The 20,468-nt window shown below is 43.8% G+C and overlaps 1 protein-coding gene across 5 annotated transcripts in view; it reads right to left on the reverse strand.

Annotated features, from left to right (window-relative positions):
- Positions 1 to 20,468, reverse strand: part of TNRC6A (trinucleotide repeat containing adaptor 6A) — a 97,269-nt gene that overhangs the window by 10,100 nt on the left and 66,701 nt on the right. For 3 of the 5 annotated variants that reach the window (XM_084882698.1, XM_084882695.1, XM_084882699.1), the window contains 13 exons: positions 16,281 to 18,863; positions 14,831 to 15,007; positions 13,792 to 13,967; positions 12,609 to 12,641; positions 11,065 to 11,145; positions 10,742 to 10,793; positions 7,920 to 8,062; positions 7,387 to 7,533; positions 7,101 to 7,238; positions 5,899 to 6,027; positions 5,414 to 5,491; positions 4,951 to 5,161; positions 1,005 to 1,136 (listed from right to left, as the gene is read on the reverse strand). In XM_084882698.1, coding sequence (XP_084738824.1) covers positions 1,005 to 1,136; positions 4,951 to 5,161; positions 5,414 to 5,491; positions 5,899 to 6,027; positions 7,101 to 7,238; positions 7,387 to 7,533; positions 7,920 to 8,062; positions 10,742 to 10,793; positions 11,065 to 11,145; positions 12,609 to 12,641; positions 13,792 to 13,967; positions 14,831 to 15,007; positions 16,281 to 18,863 — 4,080 coding nt within the window. The remainder of the gene's footprint in view (positions 1 to 1,004; positions 1,137 to 4,950; positions 5,162 to 5,413; positions 5,492 to 5,898; positions 6,028 to 7,100; positions 7,239 to 7,386; positions 7,534 to 7,919; positions 8,063 to 10,741; positions 10,794 to 11,064; positions 11,146 to 12,608; positions 12,642 to 13,791; positions 13,968 to 14,830; positions 15,008 to 16,280; positions 18,864 to 20,468) is intronic. The other 2 variants (XM_084882696.1, XM_084882697.1) reach the window with 2 other exon arrangements.

The following is a 20,468-nucleotide window of genomic DNA, read 5'->3' on the forward strand; positions in this document are numbered from 1 at the left end:
GTGTGAACCTGCAACCCTTTGGTGCGTGGGCCAGTGCTCTAACCACTGAACACACCAGCCAGGGCTCATGTGCTACATACATTCTTTATTGTTCTCTCTCTTATTCAGTTGATGAACTTGCAGGCTTCGCCCATGATGAGTCTCTCTAAAGCCATCCCCATCGCTGTCACTTCCCTGTTAAATCCTCCATTTGGTTCCGACTTTTTCACTTGCTTACATAGTCAACTGTGTATGTACATACGCACCTATGTATATGTACCTTCTGCTTTCCCAGGGGAAAGCAGAAGGTAGTCTATTTACAGTGGCTAGATGAATGGATATTAAATAAGATGAAAATGATATTTTAAAACTGTAATTAACTGGTGAAAAGAATTCTGAATCTATGTGATTTACACATAACAAATATATAAGAAAATGTTAGAAATCATGCCGAAACCGGTTTGGCTCAATGAATAGAGCGTAGGCTTGGGGACTGAAGGGTCCCAGGTTCGATCCCGGTCAAGGGCATGTACCTTGGTTGCGGGCATATCCCTAGTAGGGGGTGTGCAAGAGGCAGCTGATCGATGACTCTCTCTTATCGATGTTTCTAACTCTCTATCTCTTCCCTTCCTCTCTGTACAAAATCAATAAAATATATTAAAAAAAAGAAAAAAAAAAGAAAATGCTAGAAATCAAATTATGGTGGAAGTGTTTAGTACCCTACATCACAATAAATTGTGTAAATGTTAACAAATAGAACATTAGAACAATAAAATCAATTGCAAAAGACTAAAAGACCATCAAAAAGAAAATATTTTTTAAAAAAGTATAATCTGATTTTTATTTTTTATAACAACATAAGGATTAATTTTGCCTTTTTTGTGTTAACTGAGATTTATTAATAAAGCACTTTTAAAAACGAGGATGGGTTCTGAGAGAACTTAGCTTTTAAAAATATGTATTTAAAATAAAGACCTAAAGTTAATATTCCACAGTTTTTAAAAAAATAAGAATGCATTTTATACCATGTTTGCTGGAGTTTTGATCCAAAGATGTGTTCACAGAAATGCTGTCCACTGTAGTCCACTTCCTTAGTCTTGACTGTGGCTCTTTAATACTGTTCATATCCATATTTACATTCAAGTTTGAGTTCAAGCCTTAAAAATAAAATAACAATTACAAAAGTTTATAATATATAGCATGTTCTTCTTCCTGTATAAGTTCCACTTCCTAGAAAAACTAAAGTAATGTTTTTAATCTTGCCTGAATTCCTTAATAAAGATAATCCTGCAAATGTGACACAGCCAAATAATCAGACCAAGGCCAGGCAGGTGGAACCAACTCTCGGTCCGTGGCCAAGGCCATGCAGACACAGGGTGGGGAGAAAGCCACAGTGCGGCTACCAGAGAGTGCAACGCAGAACTCCTAAGTGGTAATTCTGATATTCAATAATACGTTTTCAAACCATAAAACTGCTACTACTATAAAACTGCACTCATTATCTGTGGGAAACTATTTCTCCACATAATTTTGATTATTTTTAAACTAGAGGCCTGGTGCATGACATTTGCACACTCAGGAGGAGGGGAGGCCCCTCGGCCCAGCCTGTGCCCTTAGCAGTCCGGGAGCTCTCGGGGGATGTCTTAAACCGAAGTCAGACATCCTTAGCGCTGCTGCAGAGGCGGGAGCCCGTCACCGCCGCTGCATTTGCCAGCCATGAGCCCGACTTCTGGATGAGTGGTGCGCCCCCTGTGGGAGTGCACTGACCTCCAAGGGGCAGCTCTAGCGCTGAACATCTGCCCCCTGGTGGTCAGTGCATGTCATAGCGATTGGTCATTCCACCGTTCGGATTTGTATATTACCCTTTTATTATATAGGATTATCATATAGGATTCCTTGGCAGAATAAGAGAAAAAAATTTAAGGAGGCCAAATATTGAAGTTTATAAGCTTATCTCTAATAAGATCTCTCTCTTTAGCTACTTTCCAAGAGTACCATGCATAAAATATTATATATGATCACTTTCAGTTGCTAACTTTTGCTTGCAAACTGAGTAATTTTCAACTCGTTTAACAGTCAAAGAATACTGTCAGGGCACTTGCCCAGGTTGAGAGAGTGTGCAGAAGGGGTCAATCAGTGATTTTCACTATTGACATTTCCATCTCACTCCCTTCCTCTCTGAAATCAATAAAAATATATTTAAATATATAAAAGGCTCATATGCCAAGTGTTCCCGAGGGGAAGTTTGACCAGGAGTTTGATAGATCATGATGTGTGTGGACTACCAGGGGGTGGCACGGAGCAAAGGCAGGCCCCGGCTAGCAGTTGGAAGGCCCCGATCAACCCTGATGGCCAGCCAGGCCTAGGGACCCTCCCTGTGCATGTATTTTGTGCACGGGGCCTCTAGTAATTAAATAAAAAAACAAACAAAAGAACTGTTCTGCTCTAACAATTGCACCTCAAGACCAGAGCCCCATACTCTAAGGTGCAATTTTCTACAACTCTAACAATGATATGTCAGGATCAGTCTCAAGGAACAAGGATGGAAATGTCCATCTTTAGTACTGTGGTCAGAAAACGGACCTATTCCTCCAATGTTTCTTAAAATGTGATCTGGAGACAGTCAACATCAGAATCACCTGAGACGCTTATCAAAAATGAAGTCAGATTTTTAACACACAGCCAGCTGGTTATCCTAAAGTTTTAAAAACAAATGGTTTTAAATACTTTGGTCTCATGACAGTTTGCGGGATATTAGGTCAGCCAGACTTAAGATATTTAACACGAATTCTCTAATATCATATCTATTTTTGAAAAGAGTAATTACAGTTGCTATTCTCTGAACCGGTCAATTAAACCCAAGTGAGGCAAATTCTTTAATGGTTCAGAGAGTGCATATCTTAGGCTCTGGGGCCACAAGGTCTGTTTCTATACTACTGTTGTTACAGCACAAAAACTACAGAAAATGCATTAATGAAAGAGCAGGGCTGTGTTCCAATAAAACTTTATGTACAAAATTAGGCCGCTGGCCAAATCTGGGCAACAGGCTCTGGTTTTTCACAACTGATTTAGAGAACTATCCTGGTGTTTGCATAAGCTAAGTAGACGTTTTTAATCAGGAAAAAGTATTCTCGCTGTGAAGCCAGCCTGGACAGAAAATCCATATACAGTGGAACCTTGTTTCTCGAACTTACTTTTGTTCCGGAAGGCTGTTGGAAAACCAAATCATTTTTCCCCCCATTAGAAATAATGTAAATTGAATTAATCCATTCCAGGTCCCCAAACATCCCCCCATTTTAACCTTTCTCATGTACTGCACATGTCTATTGTAATGTTTAATCTATAAACACTTTAAGAACAAAAAGAACACGAAATGTAAATTTAACAAAAAGGAAAATGTACAGTAAAAAAATGAAAATTTAACAAAAGCAACAAAACACAAAAATAATCACAGCACAATATCCTGAGATGTTAACAGTGCTAACCCGACTCATATTCGTGCATTCTCTCCTTTGTCACCTGAGAGGTCAGTGGCTGATCATACAGGCACCTGCATGAAAGGGCTGTCAGATTGAGAAGTGAATTGTTCGAGATGGGAGATGTTTGAGAAACAAGATTCCACTGTACAGTTACCTCCTCCCTGGCCCAATATATATGACCAGTATGCAACCAAACAGTGCATCACTTCCCTTTGCTGGAGAGACCAAAACCTTCCAATGTCCATGAGTATTCTTTTACTACTACATACACTGTTGTTTCTGGGGCCGCCTGGTCACCACTTGCAGTAACTGATAAGGAAACCACATCTGGGAATGGAAAGAGACAGTGAACAGTCCCCAGGACTCAAAGTGCCATGTAGGCCCCAGCTGACAGTCCATGGCAATACCAGGGAGAGCCAATCTTGCATCAGCTAAGCCAGAGTGAAGGAGCAGCAGGAGCCCACAGCCCAGAAGGTGCAAGGAAACAAAACCATCTTCAACACAGCTGGACCAGCAGGGTGAGCAACCAATACTTGTCAGGGAAGAGACATAAAAGTAAAAATGAATAGGATGGGATCAAACAAGGGTCAAAATAGAACCGAAGGCATAAGGAGAAAAGGGACCTAAAGGCAAGGGAACACATATAAGCCCGACATTTCCAGAGGGAGTTACAAGTTTGGAGACAGAGTGAGAAAGGGAAGGGAAAGCTACAGGAAATGTGACAAAGGCAACCCCCATTTCCTACATTTCCCCCAATAATCTATCTATCTATATATATATAAACCTTAAGTGACCATCGCAACAGAAACCGAACAGACGACCGAACAGGCCGCGTGGGCGACCAGGCCGGCAGGGGGTTAGTGAGGGACGACCAAACAGCAGGCTGTGGGGTGACCAGGCTGGAAGAGGGGGCAGTGAGGGGCAACCGGGCTGGGAAAGGGGGTGGCAGTTGGGGGTGACCAGGCCAGCAGAGAGAGCAGTTAGGGATGATCAGGCAGGCAGGCGAGCAGTTAGGAGCCAGTGGTCCCAGATTGGAGAGGTACAGGCTGGGCTGAGGGGAGGTGCCCCCCCCCCCACACACACACAAATTTTGTGCACTAGGACTCTAGTCATGTATAAATATCTAGACAATAGTCAAATTTCTAGCTTCTGAAAACTACACTGCTACTATTCTCAGCTGTTTTATCAAAGCAGCTGCTCAATGTCTCACTGGCCCATCCCACTTCTCTTCATATCCTACAATTAAAATACCTGAGGTTCTTAAGAGAAATATTATCTTTATTCTAACCGATGCAAATATGAATGTGGTATTTTTGAAACAGTGTGATTTTCTTAAATAGACAGCATGAAGCATATTCCCTGAAACATAAAGACAGGCTGCACCTACAAAAAGGAACAGATAAAGGACCAGTGTTGTCTTCACGAGGGGACAGCCCTGCCAGGCCGGGGATTTCCACGCACCAGCTGACCGTGTGGCCAAGGAGAAACCCACCTATAGGGAAGTTGCTGAAAGCATTTACTGGAGATGGCCCTTTTTGCAGCTCAGGTGTAGTGTGGGGCAGGACATTTTCAAGGAAAGATTTCATGGCTGGCTGATGGAGTGACTGCTGCTGAGATGGTGGCGTCTGCTGCTTCACCAACAGGTTTGGATCAAGTTGGCGAGACTGTTGCATCATCTGCTGCTGCACACTAAGAGGTCGACCCTTAAAACGACAAAACAATTGGGAAAAACTGTGAAGACTTTCCAAATACATATCCCCCTTCACTTTCTCATCCACTTCCCTCTCCTCCGAAGGTGCACAGTCACCCTGTACCAGCTGGTTAAACTTTGAGCAAACAGAGGACTTAGCAAACAACCGACTGCATTGTGTTTTCAGGAAGGCATTGTGAGTCTCGTTACAATGGAAGCGATACGAGGGGCGGGTCAGCACGGCGCGGGGAAGGCTCAGACCTACCTGCTGGTCTTGCTGCTGCCGGTTCCCAGAAGGCACGCTTCTCTGACTCTGCGTCCTTTGCTGCTGTGCTAAAAACCGCTGCGGGAAGAATGCAGAGATGTCAGTGCCACGCCGTCGCAGAACAGGCTTCAGTGACTGCGGCAGGTGCACCTGCAGAGGCACGGCTTCCTCTGCTCAGCACCAGCATGTCCTGCCTAATCGAACAATCTCTTCCCGGACTCTGGCACCCAGCAGATCTGTTCAATCTAAACTTCCACTTCATCAGAAAAGTTCTTCCTCATCATTCTACTCCCACTGCACTCCCGACTCAGCTGGGCTTGCTCTCACAGCATCATGCCCACTGGGCTCACCGTCTTCTTCACAGACACACTGGAAGCTCCATGAGAATCATGGCTGCTGGTATGCCCACTGCACTACCTCCTGCAGTCTAGCCCACAGTGGACACACTGAATGCACACCGCATGACAGGCCTGCACTCCACGCACCTGTAACTGGGAGATCTGAGAAAGCTGGTTGAGTTGGGAGAGCTGGTTCAGCATGGCTACCTGTTGAGGGCCAAAGAGCGGATTCAGGCCACCGTTGTTTGGTGCATACTTCAGCAATGAAACTGGAACCTGAGAACCACAATGGTAAGTTAATAATGGGGTAAAATAACGCAAACTAGCTACAGGTACTATGTATTTTAAATTATCAACATAGCAATTAAATTTATAGACTATTGTTTTGGGGAGCATGTCATGTACCTTGTAACTGTTTTCCCTGCTTTACTAACTTACTATTCACATATACTTTCATGAATTAAGTAAAAGATAGATGAATTTTAAATCAGTAAACGTACTTTGCTATTGTCCCCCTTCAGAAGTTTTATGAAATATAATGGTAAATTTTAAATTACCTTTGACTCACTTTCTTCACCTTCCCTACATCCTTTGAATTAGCTGCATTTCAAAAATGTCAATAAAAAGTATTACAACTGCCCAGCCGATGTGGCTCAGTGGTTGAGTGTTGACCCATGAACAGGTAAAGGTTTGACTTCAGGTCAGGACACATGCCCAGGTTGCAGCTCAATCCTCAGTGTGGGGCATGCTAGAGGCAGCTGACTTAATTTTCTCTCTCATTGATGTTTCTCTCTCTCTCCCTCTCCTTTCTCTCTCTAAAATCAATAAAATATACATATTTTTAAAAATGTATCACGATCAACCATTCACCTAATCCTATATAATAAAAGCGTAATATGCAAGTCAACCAAACAACTGAACAGCAGAAGGACCATCTAGGACCACACTATGACACCCACTGGTGCCAGGCCAGCAAAGGCGGGTGCGATGCGCTTGGTCTGGGGCCTGGCCGTCATCCCATGATCACCCCACAGAGAGAGGCTCAGGCCACCGGCCAGCAAAGCCATCAATTGGAAGGCCTCCACGACCGCCCCAAAGAGGGAGGCTAGGCCACCAACCAGTGGGCTGCGGCAGGTGGGCGGGGCCTCCCTCTGTGAGGGAAGCCCGGGTCCTGGGTGCCGGCAGCAGGAGGTAAGACCAGCGGCCAGAGGGAAGCTGGTGTCGGCGGCGGGGGGAAGGAAGGCCTACTCTTGCAGAAATTTCGTGCATTGGGTCTCTAGTTCAATTATAAAATTATTCAAGGTTCATTTCCAGGTAAGTAGAAGGGAATACCATAGAAATTTATTAACCTGAGGGGAGAGTAATGGAGGAGGCACTTGAGCACGGAGATTAGGCTGAGATGAACTGAGAGGTTGTGCTGGAGGCTGCTGCAGGCCCCGGGGTTGTGCTGCTGTGTTTCCAACACCAAACATACTGGGATTGCCATTCTACAAAAACAAACAGCCAGTGCTCTTCAGGACCAACAGCTCATTACCACATCACACTACTGATTTAAGTACAGTAACTACACATAAGAGAGAGCTTATTGCTTCTACAAATCATTCAACAGAGAGCCTAATACACACATGGACTTACCTGTCTAACAGAATTCAAGTTTTGCATACCCAGCCCTGCTATGGAGCCGAGGGCCTGGTTAGGTAGTGCACTATTTGAAGGGGGAAGCTTCATGCTCTGACTGGACATAAACTGCAAGTTTTGGGATTCATCTGCTACAATGCCATCCTGATTGGACAGACAGAAAGATGCGCAACACCAGCCAAGCAAACAAGTGGAAGGGAGAAATCATTGCAGGAACAGAAGAGAAGTCACATGACATTCCAGCATCAACAGGAAACAGGCAGAAAACAGAAGAGATCAGATTAGTGTTAATTCTAGAGCACATAAAAAGAACCAAACACATTTTATGGGGTTAAGATGAAAATACAAATGCAATCCCTATGATAAATTGAGACATAGAAAAGACAATGAACTACAAATCCAGTGAGAGGATTTGGCACTGGATCATAACACTTTATGTTACATGAAATGTTCTAAAGGGTTAACGAGAAAATTACGCTATTCAGTGTCGTGGTTTATTAGCCCCAGGGGTAAAACAAGAAACAGCTCACCTTATCAAAATAAGGGCTGCGCTCCATGGAAGACTCTTTGGGCATCTGAGGCCGAGAACCAGGGCCTTTCCCGACCGTTCGATTGTAATCACCAATATTTAGGCTATGTTTATCTATCTCCATTCGTTTGTCTTGTAACATTCCTAACAAATGCAGGAAATGACGTTATCCAGCAGGAAGACAATCTACTTGGTTTCAGACAAATTTGCAGTGGAAAGCAAAATCCTCCCTTCCCAAACTGACCTGTCTTCGGCCTGGACAAGAACATGGGAAATGCACTTGCCTTTAGTAAACCCCGTGCTCCTCACAGCCAAGCTGGGCTTGGCTAACACTGTTATTTTACTGAACCAGTTAACTTGAAAACAGAAGGCTAAGACATCTTTGGTCATCGCTAGTCTGGCTAATTTCGTAATACACAGTTTCCAGTAACAATAAGAAAACAGCAGCATGACACACGGCCAGGCACTCTACTATGTGCTTTGTGCCTTCCAAGCTAGTGCCCACAGCTCCTATTCACGCCTGCCAACAGATGAGGAGGCTGGAGGCTAAACAGGTCGTGCTCTGCCCATTAATCTCCTTTGATTTCTTTGCAACAAACAGGATCTCCTCTTCTGGAAACTCCCATCCTGCAAAATCACCTTTGCTTGAAACAGCCAGCCGCCAGCTACCATACTTGAACAAATCTTTCAAACATGGACGCTGCTGTCTGCCTCCACGTCCTCACCAAATGCCCACCCTGGTTTCGAACCCTCTCTCCACAGCTGGGCCCACTTCCTTGTGCTTCTTCAATGCTGGGATATGCCAAGGCGGACTCAGTCAAAGCAGAGAAACTCAGTATACTCTACAAATGCCCTTGCCTCACTATTTTGCTCTCAATGTATCGACAGCCATTCCCATGCATGTGCTCCTCAAATACAAACATCTATTTTAATTTCAGGCCTATACGTAGTCCCACATCTTTAACTGCCTGCTCATAAGCATAACCTCTCACAGGTGACACCAAGCACATTTCCCCATATCTCCCTTCACCGGAGCAGTCATACAGATTTGAAAATCTCTTTCTCCCTGGCTCTCATTCTCCCTATTTTCTCTGTCCTCCAATATCACTCATCAATTTCTTTGCAACTGTTGTCCTTTGAGGTATCTGTTACTGCCACCACCACAAAACTTCATTCTAGGCAAGTAAAAAGAAAAGCTCTTAAAAAACAAAAATATTCCTAGAGTAGACACATTTTAGAAATGCAGTTGGTTTCCACATTGCTTCCTTTGCCAGAGACACTGAAGCTCTCAGCAGAGGTGCAGGGAGACACTGTCGGAGGAAAGGCTGCTGCTTCCTGGTCCCAGGGCTCCCCGCTGCAGCACAGGCAGAGGGTGGGTCCAGCTCTGGCTCCGGCCAGCCCTGCTCACCACTGGCTAGCAGCTCCTGTCAGCAGCCCCAGGCAGTTTTATAGCAGAGCACCTCCAGGGAGACAATTCCTCTAAAAGGTGGGCTTCCAATAGTCACACAGGGGTGACACCTCAGTGACTTCTCTGCCACGCACTGAGTTAAGGCCATGTCCAAGAGTCTTTTTAAAAAAAATATATATATATTTTTTTATTAATTTCACAGAGGAAGAGAGAGAGGGAGGGAGGGAGAGACAGAGAGAGAAACATCAATGATGAGAATCATTGATCGGTGACTTCCTGAAGGCCCCCCTACTGGGGATTGAGCCTGCAACCTGGGCATGTGCGCTTGACTGGAATCGAACCTGGGACCATTCAGTCCGCAGGCCGACACTCTATCCACGGAGCCAAAGCAGCTAGGGCATGTCCAGGAGTCTTGATGCCAGCCCTGGGGTGAGGCGGGTGGGGCAGGCTATCTCCTTATATCTGCTCTTTATATATTCTGTAGAATACTTACATTCTTTCTCTTTACCTCTTATTGGCCAAGCCATCATTATTTCAGTACTAATTTATATTTAAACTTTCCCTGTTCAAGTTACTATGTAGTTTCCCTCTCCTGCCTAGACTCAGACTTAATGCAACCATTGCTGAACTGCCTAGGCAAGAACACTGGGGATAACCTTTTACCAAACCCATACCCTCACCCTCCACAGCAAACTAATTCAACTTTCATTGATTCTAAATCCCACATCTTCACTGAATTAGATTCTTCACACCTACTGTCTTGGTTTGGAGCTTAGAAACTCTCACTCTTTATTGCAACAAATATCTAATGGTTTTGCTGTGTTTAGTATCTTTCTGTCTGTCCTCTGCTGCCAATGTTTTCTGGCCTAAGATATCTTCAATCTACAGCCAAGATTATTTTTATAAAACATGAATCCAAATCATGTTATTCTCCTGCTTAAAAATTTTTAATCCCATACTTCAGACTAATGTTATCACTATTTTAGTTTCGCAGTGATTTGCAATTTAAAGGCATATCGACACACCTTGCCCGGGTGGCTCAGTTGGATGGAGCATCATCCTGTACACCAAAAAGGTTGAGTGTTCGATTCCCTTGGTGGGGTGGATAACGAAAGGATTGATGTTTCTCTCTCATAGGTATTTCTCTCTTCCCACCCCTTTCTTCCCCTCTCTCAAAAATCAATGGATATATGCTCAGATGAGGATTAAAAAACATAAATTATATATAACACACACACACACACACACACACACACACACACACACACACACACACATATATGCACATCGACTCTGCACCCAGAGCCCAGTGTCCACTCGTGGCCGAGGCCAGTGCACTTTTAGTAGGACCATGCCACAGACATGTCTGTCCATCAGAATGAATATAAACTCAAACTAATTTCATTTTTCCTTACCTCCAGGAAGGTCCATCTTATTGCTCTGCACATTTTCTTCTGGTGAGTCTCTCTGAAGTTAAGAAAAAGCAGCCTGTTAGCAGACCTTAATTTATCAATGAAAATAAAAAGTAAAGAATTTTACTTGCTATTTCATTATTTGTGAAATTCAAGTGCATCATAAAACATTTTTCACTGCCTAATAAAAAAATCCCTCTAAAATAAGTTAAGTGACTACAGTTTATCAGCTCAAACTATAAAAATAAAGGCTCTGTGGCCAATTTTACTCTAACCTCTAGCGAGAACTCAAAGATAAAGAATTTAAGAAAACAGAACACACTTACCGAAAAACTGATATTTGAAAATTGTTTAACAAATGGATTTATCCATGCTTCTTCTTGTTTGTTTCCACCCTTCATCATTCCCTTTGTGAAATAAAAGAGTAGAAAGATGCCATGGCCATTTCTATTTAACTGGGAATAGTGGTGGATTAATAAACTAAGACAATTCTCAACTCTCATTTTTAGCCAATTGCTCCTCCAATCAATTCTTAACAGAGTTGTCAAAAATTTTAAAATCAACTTGTTTGATTTTCAACTTCCTTTGCTCCAGTCCTCTGGTATAGCTGTAATGTACAGAGAACTCCCTGAAGGCAAGCAGTCAGAAGGAAAAGGCAGAAGCAAAGGGCCTCCATGACCCACAAAAAGGGCCTCAGAATAACAGAGAACTGCTCAGTTTCTAATTTTCAAACGGACTGTATTGGGAAAGATAATTATAGTTTGGATTTATAGAGTGAACACAGCCAGCTTACCCCATAACGTAATTATGCTGTGTGCCCCATACTTGAAAAAACACGTTTCCATATGTCAAGCATTTCAGCATTCCAATTTGTGTTGCCAACAACACACCATCCCCAGCAGCAGTTAAACCTGGGGTTCCTCCTATTTGGTGTTGGCTTTTGGAGGGTGGCTGGGATATGGGTCACACAGAATCTGCTTTGGAAAGTGAGTTGAGAGAATGAATGGTCCATGGTTAGCAGCGTGGTAGACAGGGAGCCTAGAAGCCACAGGGACCAACATCTCCCACTTACTGTAAAGCTCACAGGACCATTCCCAGTCTGCTACCTTAATTTCCCTTCCCCCATGCTACTACCTGTTCCTTCTGACTGTGGAACAGAACACGGCTTAATTTCCCCCTAAAGGCAGGTCTCTGAAGCAAGCACCTAACCCTTTGTGAGATTTTGAAGTGTCTTTGATTCCTTTTCCTCTTTTACTCCCACCCCAAGACTAACTGGTTGCCAAGGCCTTCTGTCCTATCCAAATGTCTCTCAAACCAGTCCCTTCCACTATGTATCCATTCTTGCTTCCCAACTCAGATCCCTAATGCTGGTCTTTCCTCTTCCAATTTACCTTGCATCCTATCACTGGCTGAAGTTCTTTAAAGAAGTTAATTTAAAAAAATCAAACCGATGCTACCTTATATCCAATTTCATTGACTCCATACTTATACAGACTAAAGTTCGAATTATTGGGCATGTAGTGAGAAACCTTTACAACTGTCCTTAGTCTAACTACATAGCCAGACCTCCTAAAAAAAAAAAAAAATCTACATTTTGGTCATGTCAGGCTACTATTTTCCTTAAAACACCCTCCCCTCCCCCGCGAAGGCATGTCCCAATGCCAGGCTGACACTTGAAGAGAGCTCAGGGAGCTCCTCATGACCACACTAGACCCGAGCTCCTTGAAGGCGCAGCTCGGAGATTAGTATTTGAACCCCAGCACCAAGCACAGTACCTGGCACACAGCAGAGGCTAAATAAATGTTTGCAGTTGTTTCTAAAAGGTTTTTACTAGCAGAGACAAAGGAGAAAGAGTAAAAAGGCTACACACCCTTTCCCTTCTCCTTTTTTTGCCACTCAGACCCTGTAAGGAAAGACAAAGTCACAAAACAGCACGGTCCAGTGGGAAGAACACGGGGTTTGGAGCTGGAAGACCTAAACTTAAGTCCTTGCTCTGTCACTTACTAGCTATGAAACTTTGGGCAAGTCACCACTTTTCTAGTCTCAAATTCATCAATATTCTATCTCTGAAGGTTAAAAGGATCAAATGATTTATGTAAAATATGGGAAAGCACTTCGTAAGCTATATGGCAAGGCAATGGGCAAATTCAGCCAAATAAAAACATTTTTTAATGAAAATGGCAGGTCCTAGACTTAGAATCCCAGGATTAAAAGAGAGGGACCCTGGCAGTCAGGTAGTTGTACTACAAAATACTTGACTCCTAGGGTCTCTTAAAAAAGAACCGTTTCAAGCACGTGGGGAGGATGTATCAGAATCACCTGGGAGAGTGGGCACGTGTTTTGAAAATGGTCTCCAGGAGAATCAGACACAGCACTCGACACCGCCTCTTAAAACTGGAGCTCTACACCTGTGCTTCGCAAGCCTGGCTCTGCAGCAAAAACATGGGGAAGTTTGTCTAGGACACGCAACGTGGCTCAATTTCCAAAGTACAGTAGGCCTGGGATACAGGAAGCTGTACTTTTGACAAATCCCACATGATTTTGATGTACAGCCAGGTCTGGGAATAAGATTTGCCCACATATAAAAGCAAAACTGAGCTCAACTCATTCCTAGGGATTTTTGTCATAGAACCTTTTGGGATGGAAAGGGGCAAAGGCAATGGGTGGAGGAGGATGACTCTGGGTACAGGGGAAGTCAGGACTCCAGGTGAGGTGGAATGGGCGATGAACTGGCAGTGCGATGGCAGGAGTCAACATGGAGATTTGCCCTTCTCTTCCTTCTCACCACTGCAGACAACACCTTGGGTGAAGGGTTGTCCCAGGCAGCACTGGTGGGAGGGGAGGAGGAGAGAAATCCCAAGCTGTAGCAGTGGGGAGAAAGGAAGTTCCTGAGGTCTTATTTTCCTAGGTGGCTGCCCAAACAGGACGCTATGCCTACGTTGGGGACTGCCTGGACTATATTGATTGCCATAAATGGGCAGAACATTAACTTTCTGTGGGTAAACTACCTTTGGAATTTAAAGTTGCAAGGGCGTTGCCCTTGAAATGTTTACCTTCGATGACATTTTCTTTGTATATGGTGGCCAATTTAAAGACGAGTTAAGCTCTTGAGATGAATTACTATTCCACATTCCAATCTCCACGTCCTCTTCCTCTTCCCAGCCAGTGGGGCGATTTCCAGGCAACGGCATATCATCACCACACCAGCCATCTTGCATAGATTTCGGTCCTGGTTGTGGATTTGTGATATAAAGAGAAACGTACTTTAATAAAACAACTTTTTCTGGAGGATTGAGCATACAGTAAGGGAACAGGGTGTGGGAATAAAAAAAAGCTCACTTCTATTTCCCTTCCCAAATTTGCAGAGCAATACTGAGTTAAAAGTTTCATTAAGCAACAATTTATTTTTATTAAAAGTTCTAAAAAAAATCTTCCATGCTTTTACAAATCCAAGGTCTCCGAAACACAGGACAGTAACGGCATTCTTGTTTGCACGCATTTAATCTGCATGGCAACACAGAACAAAGAAGGTAGATGAAACTCAGAAGAGTTCACTCTCATATATATTTTCAGGGCGAGTGACCAAAAGGATTGCAAGTCCAATGCAGAAAGCATCCTGTCTACACGGTCGGCTTTTGGAATTTCTATGGTGTGTCCTGTACACAATCATCTGAATACCGGGTCCTTCCTGAAATTTGCTCATTATCTGTATAATGTCCAGGGAATCATCTGGAACCTGTGCCAGACAATTGGTATATGTGTCCCTGTGACTATTATATTCCATCTCTCATGCTGGATGGCCTGACAGCTACTTAACTATTTCCAGATAACCCAATGTGGTAAAATATAATTTAGACTTGGTGAAATATATGCAAATCATTAATAGTTGCAGTTCTAAGGAAACTGAGAAAAAAGGAAAATACAGAAAGATAAAGAGCAAACTATGTTACAAATTCAAAGAGCCAAATAGTGAATGGCATCTAGTATGAGGACACTTTGCTACCTTAACAAAAACTGACATGATCCAATTAGTTACGTTCAATGAGATCACCACTACTCTAAAAGAGCTGCCAGGAGCCATCAGTCACTTACCAGATTTGCTTAACGCTTGTGGACCAACAGAGCTGGAGCCCCACGTGGACGTGTTGGATGCCACAGCGATGGGTTCCCCCCAGCTGGGACCACTGTCGATGGGTTTCCCCCACGCTGAAGTACCATTATCCACAGTTGTGGCTGGAGTAGAAGGCTCCCCCCAGGGCTCACCCCAGCCTTTAGAAAGTGTGGAAAAGAAGTCATCAGCACATGGTAGGGAAGTACAGTGGAATCAGAGGCAATAAGGAATACTTAGGTTACAAAAGATGAAGAACTTCACATTTTTGTATTCTATAGTGATGCTGCGATGAGCAAAACAGATGGCATCTGTATTATGTAAAGACAAGGCATTTCCCATCATTGTAATTTAACTGCAATAAGTGCCCTCTGGGTATAGAGTAGATTCTTTTCAGTAACCTTATTCATGGCAAGTAATCTCCTTTAAAAAAGTTAAATTTAATTCCTGAAAAGTCAAGCCTGTCTGAACTACACCTAGTGAATTAATAAAGCAGGTGATCATGCTAGGTAATAGTGAGTGTATAGAATGTTTACCATACATGTAACCTTTCATCAATATCATTCGGAAAAAACGCACCCTACGTTTCTATGTGCTGGACAATGCTTCTTAAAAAATTTTAAGTATTATTAAGTTGTCCAAAGCAAAGAAAGGGAAAGCTATAAACATATTTGTAAAAAAAAAAAAAAAAAAAAAAAAAAAATACACAAAAAACAGCCTTCCCCTTAGATACTCAGCTGTTTCTTCTAAGAATTAAACTAGTTAAATTAATTCAATGAACTATACTCAGGATAAAAATGGGGTTTAGTTCATGAAAACACTCCTATCGCCACATCCAATTAATAACTAAGACAATACATTCCAATGACACCCAATGAAAATGTCACTGTCAAGATCATTTGCAGAGCCAGAAATCAGTTCGTTATGAGGGAAAGTGGGAATATACTCGAAAGGCACTGTCAAATGTTCCAGGCACATACACTCGTACACAATGCATCTAATAGATTTGAATTTCATGCCTACTTAGATAAATCCCTGCTAAGGCCAAATACAGTAGCTAGTATTTAGAGCATGGCCAATAGCACCTGCTTTATTTCTGAGGATATTTTAGTCCAGTAATAGAGAAAAAGTGCAGCTTGATTCAGAACTGAAAAAAGTGTACAGCATCCCCACCCAACACCACCTTTCCAATTCCGCCTTCTGCGGCATTCCTAAGAGAACAGATTCCAATCTGCTGAAGGCATAGCTGCTGCCTGATGGTGAACACCTTCCCTATACTTTTCTTCCCTATAAGCTTTGGATTAGAGTAAAGCAGGCCTCTGTGTGCACAGCAAATACTGTTCAACACATCTTATCATAAAGTAAGCTCAAACAAAGCCCATAGTCCTGTCAAGTGTCTGTAAGACCATCAGACTCCACAAAGTAACAACTCACCGGAACCACCGCCTGCCTCTGGGGTTGAGATGGCACTTGCAGACGGCAGCAGCTGGTGCACCTGTGCTTGCTGGTCTGAGCGGCTGCCGCCGTTTGGGACGTTTTTGTTCCACATGTTCACATTCTTATAGTTGTATTTGCTGGGATCTCCCCAAGCTGAGGTTCCGTCATCAATGTCCATTTTGCGCCGGATGGACTCCGGGGATGGTTCCTCCCAGCCTGTGGGCTCTTCTTCTTTGGCTGGGGCTGGAATAGGTCCCCCCAGCCAGCCTGTACCGGAGGGTTTGCCTGGAGCCGGAGGGACTCCCCAAGACCCAACCATGTCTGGCTGCTTGTTCCAGTCTGGAGAGCTGATTGGCTTTGCTGAATCTCCCCAACCCAGCGACTGACTAGGCTTTGGAGGATCTCCCCACCCCTGGGAAGAGTTAGGTTTAGAAGATTCATCCCATCCTGATGAATTATTTGGATTTATATTATTTCCCCACGTAAAAGAACTAGTTTTACCAAGTTCATTCCAACCAGAAACAGACCTGTCACTGTCACTACCTCCTGAGCTAGATTTTTTATTAGCCTCACCCCAATGGTTACTCCTTGACGTGTCTCCCCAGTTATCACTGGCAGAAACAGACCACCCTTGGTTTGACTTCTGTCCATCACCCCAGCCCTGTTTGTTCTTTTGTGAATCATTCCACATGGGCTTCTCTTCTTTGCAATGCCCCCACTGATTGCTCTTGATCATTCCTGTAGCAGCAGAATCATCTTCCCATCCCCCCTGGCAGCTTGAGCCTTTGGAATCTCCCCACCTCAGAACAGGTTTGGGATCTCCCCACCCCGATACAGATGAGGTATCATTACTGTTAGGGCTAGTCTTGTCTATACACGCCCCTGAGTTAAAAGTCTGTGTTGCAGAGCTCCCCCAAGCCTCTGTCCCATTGTCAGTCTTTCTTTCCCCTCTAGGTGATGTCTCAGTATCCCAGGCAGTATTCTGCTTAATAGGAGTCTGTCCCCAACCAGAGTTGGATAGGACACGTGGATCTAAGTCAGTTCTGTTAACAATGCTTTGGAGTAATGTGTGCTGATCAATTCTTCTTCTGTCTCTACTCTGAGTCTCCCCAGTTACTTTTTCTTCGAGGCGTCCAGTGCTCTCTGTGCTACCTTCGCTGTCCACTGTACCTCCTGTTTTGGCCCACATGCTGTTTTGCTCATTTGTCTGAGATGTGGCAGAACCCTGATCCTCTTCCTCAGTAGAATTCCATCCATTTGTAAACTTCTTAACATTGCCGTTTGCACTGTCACTGGAATGCTGATTGCCAGGCAGTTTGCTCCATTCCACGCTGGGTACATTAGTGCCAGTGTTCTGTGCAGGAGTTCCCCATCCTCTTCGACTTCCTCCCAAGTTTGCACCATTTCCACTTCCCCAGGATGCACCCTGGGAATTTGTGGGCCCAGACTCCCAGAGGCCTCCTCCTTTATTTGTGTTGCCTGGAAAGTTCGTGCCCACAGGCCCATTCATGCCAGGCTGCATCAGAGTTGTGTTCACAGTGTCACCATCAGCTTGACTGTCGGGGCTTGCACATTTGTCTCCAGAGTAGTTAGAACCATAGGCACCCCAGGTAGTACCATAAGAGCCTGCACTTTTTGACTCCCCGTTGCTAAGATGAGGAAGGGAAGTGCCATTCATAACCGATGGAACCTGTATCTGAGGATGATTCATTGTGCTCACACGCCAGGCCCCCGCGTTACTGGGCAGCTCATTATTCTGTACTGAACCGGAGTTTGGTAAACTAGAGGTCATAAAGTTAGTAGTGTTATTTGGTCCAGCCATTTCAGTGGTGATATTCTGAGGTTGACCACTGAATGAAATCTTCTGTGTACCACTTACTTCGGATTCACAAGTTTCCTGAAGGCTTCCCCAGGTACCATGGGTAGAAGAACCACCCACTTTAGAGTTAATACTCTGATTGTTAGGCATCTGGCCTATGGTACTGCACTGAATACTGATGCCAGGACTACTACTCCCCACAGGCCCTTTTAGGGCAAGTCCGTTGTTCTCTAATACTGGCCAGGCACCATGGTTGCTAGCTGAAGTCAAAGTGCTTGGATTTACCCCTCCATTTGATGAAGAGCTTACAGTGCCCCAAGCATTCACTCTATTGTTGCTACTTTCTGATTTGCTTTCAGGAGCATCCACAGAGACCTGACATGTGCTTATCACGGCTCCATGGGAGAAGCCCCAGGGCCCAGTACTACTTCCACGACCCAAACTATTGCTGCCGCCGCCAACCACAAACTTGTTTTGGGAACCAAGTCCAGTGCTGTTTCGAAGGACATCTTTCTCACCACCTGTGCTCCCTGAAGCCATGATAGTGATGTTTCTTTCTGATTCAGAACTGGAGGCAGAATCAGCATCCATGCATTCTGAAGCCAACTCTGGATCACTGCCAGGGACCAAGGGCCATGCTTCTTTCTCAGGGGAGTTGTTTACAACAGCATCCTTAGAGTCTGTGTTGGAGTTGCTCGAAGATGACACAGGTCCCCGCTGTGAATTTTCATAATGAGATTCGGAAGCGTTGAGGTTAGTATCTAAAATAAAAGTACAAAAATTTATTAAGTGTTGGCTTAATATTGATGGCTTACAATTGATGGCTATATGATAAATGTATGTGGCTACTCAACATCAACAAGATATTAATATCTGCCAGTACAGCCCTAGCCGATTTGGCTCAGTGGATAAAGTGTTGCCTATGGACCAAAGGATCCTGGGTTCGATTCTGACCAAGGGCATGTACCTTGGTTGCAGGCTCCTCCCAGGCCTGGGTGTGTGCAGGAGGCAACCAATCTATGTGTTTCTCTCATATCAATGTTTCTCTCTCTTTCCCTCTTCTCTTCCACTCTCTCTTAAAAAAAAAAAAAAAAAAAAAATATCAGTGGAAAAATACCCTTGGGTGAGGATTAAAAATTAATTTAACCCTTTGCACTCCGAACCATTCTGGACACTGGCTACCAGCTACTCCGAACCATTCTGGACATTGGCTACCAGATACTCCGAACCATTCTGGACATTGGCTACCAGCTACTCGACGCTACTTTGCGAAACGTGCGTTGAATTAACTCAATTCCCCATAATCACTAATAAACTGCAATGTCTCCTGAGAGGGGACATCCGAGTGATATGCTAGAATTCCGATGTCCCCTGAGAGGGGACAGCGGAGTGCAAAGGGTTAAAAAAAGACGTTGAACTAATTTCTTAAAAAGAAGAAAAAAACAACAACACAAAAACCTTGCAGTACAGTTATAAGGGCAATGGTTACGCCTCAGCATTTTCCACATCCTAGCTTATCGACACGTAGAAGAGCTCCACACAGGCAGGGAAGTCTGCACTTTGCTCACCAATGTTGTCCTAAGAGCCCAGAGCAGTATCTGGAACATAAGAGCTACTCAACAAATATTTGCTGAATGAATAAATTCCTAACTTATCAGTAAGTAGAAGAATTTCAAGTGAGGAAGGATGTGGTGGTAATAATGTATTAGTGTGTATGAAGCAACCCAGGCTTAGAGATCCGACTTGGGAAAAGGGTCTGAGATGCAGATGGGTAAGGGCAAGTGAATAGGCCAAACTTAAGAAAATGTATTAGAAATACAGGGATGGACAAAAGTACAATTACAGTTGCAATACAAATACAATAATAACTAACACAAGAATAAACTCTGTCATATACAACTGTAAAACCTACTTTTGCCTACTCCTGAATATTAGGAATCTTTCCCTAGCCTTTCTTTCTTAGAAGAACTGTTTGTTTATTTTTAAATATATTTTTATTGACTTCAGAGAGAGAGGGAGAGGAAGAGAGAGATAGCAACATCAATGATGAGAGGGAATCATCGATCGGCTGTGTCCTGCATGCCCCACACTGGGGATCATGCCCACAACTTGGGCATGTGCCTTGACTGGGAATCAAACAGTGACCTCCTGGTTCATTGGTTGAATTGGCTGGGCTGTTTATTTTTAAATCCTCAACGAGGACATACTTAGAGGGAAGAAGGGAGGGGAGAGAGAGAAACATAGATATTATAGAGAAATACTCTACAAGTGCCTTGATCAGGAATCGAACTGGCAACCTTTTGGTGCACACAGAGCGATGCTCAACCAACTGAGCCACTTTGGCCAGGCTAGAATAGCTTTTTCAT

The sequence above is a fragment of the Pipistrellus hanaki genome (genome assembly GCF_964339955.1).
Source record: "Pipistrellus hanaki genome assembly, chromosome: 4".
Taxonomy (NCBI): domain Eukaryota; kingdom Metazoa; phylum Chordata; class Mammalia; order Chiroptera; family Vespertilionidae; genus Pipistrellus; species Pipistrellus hanaki.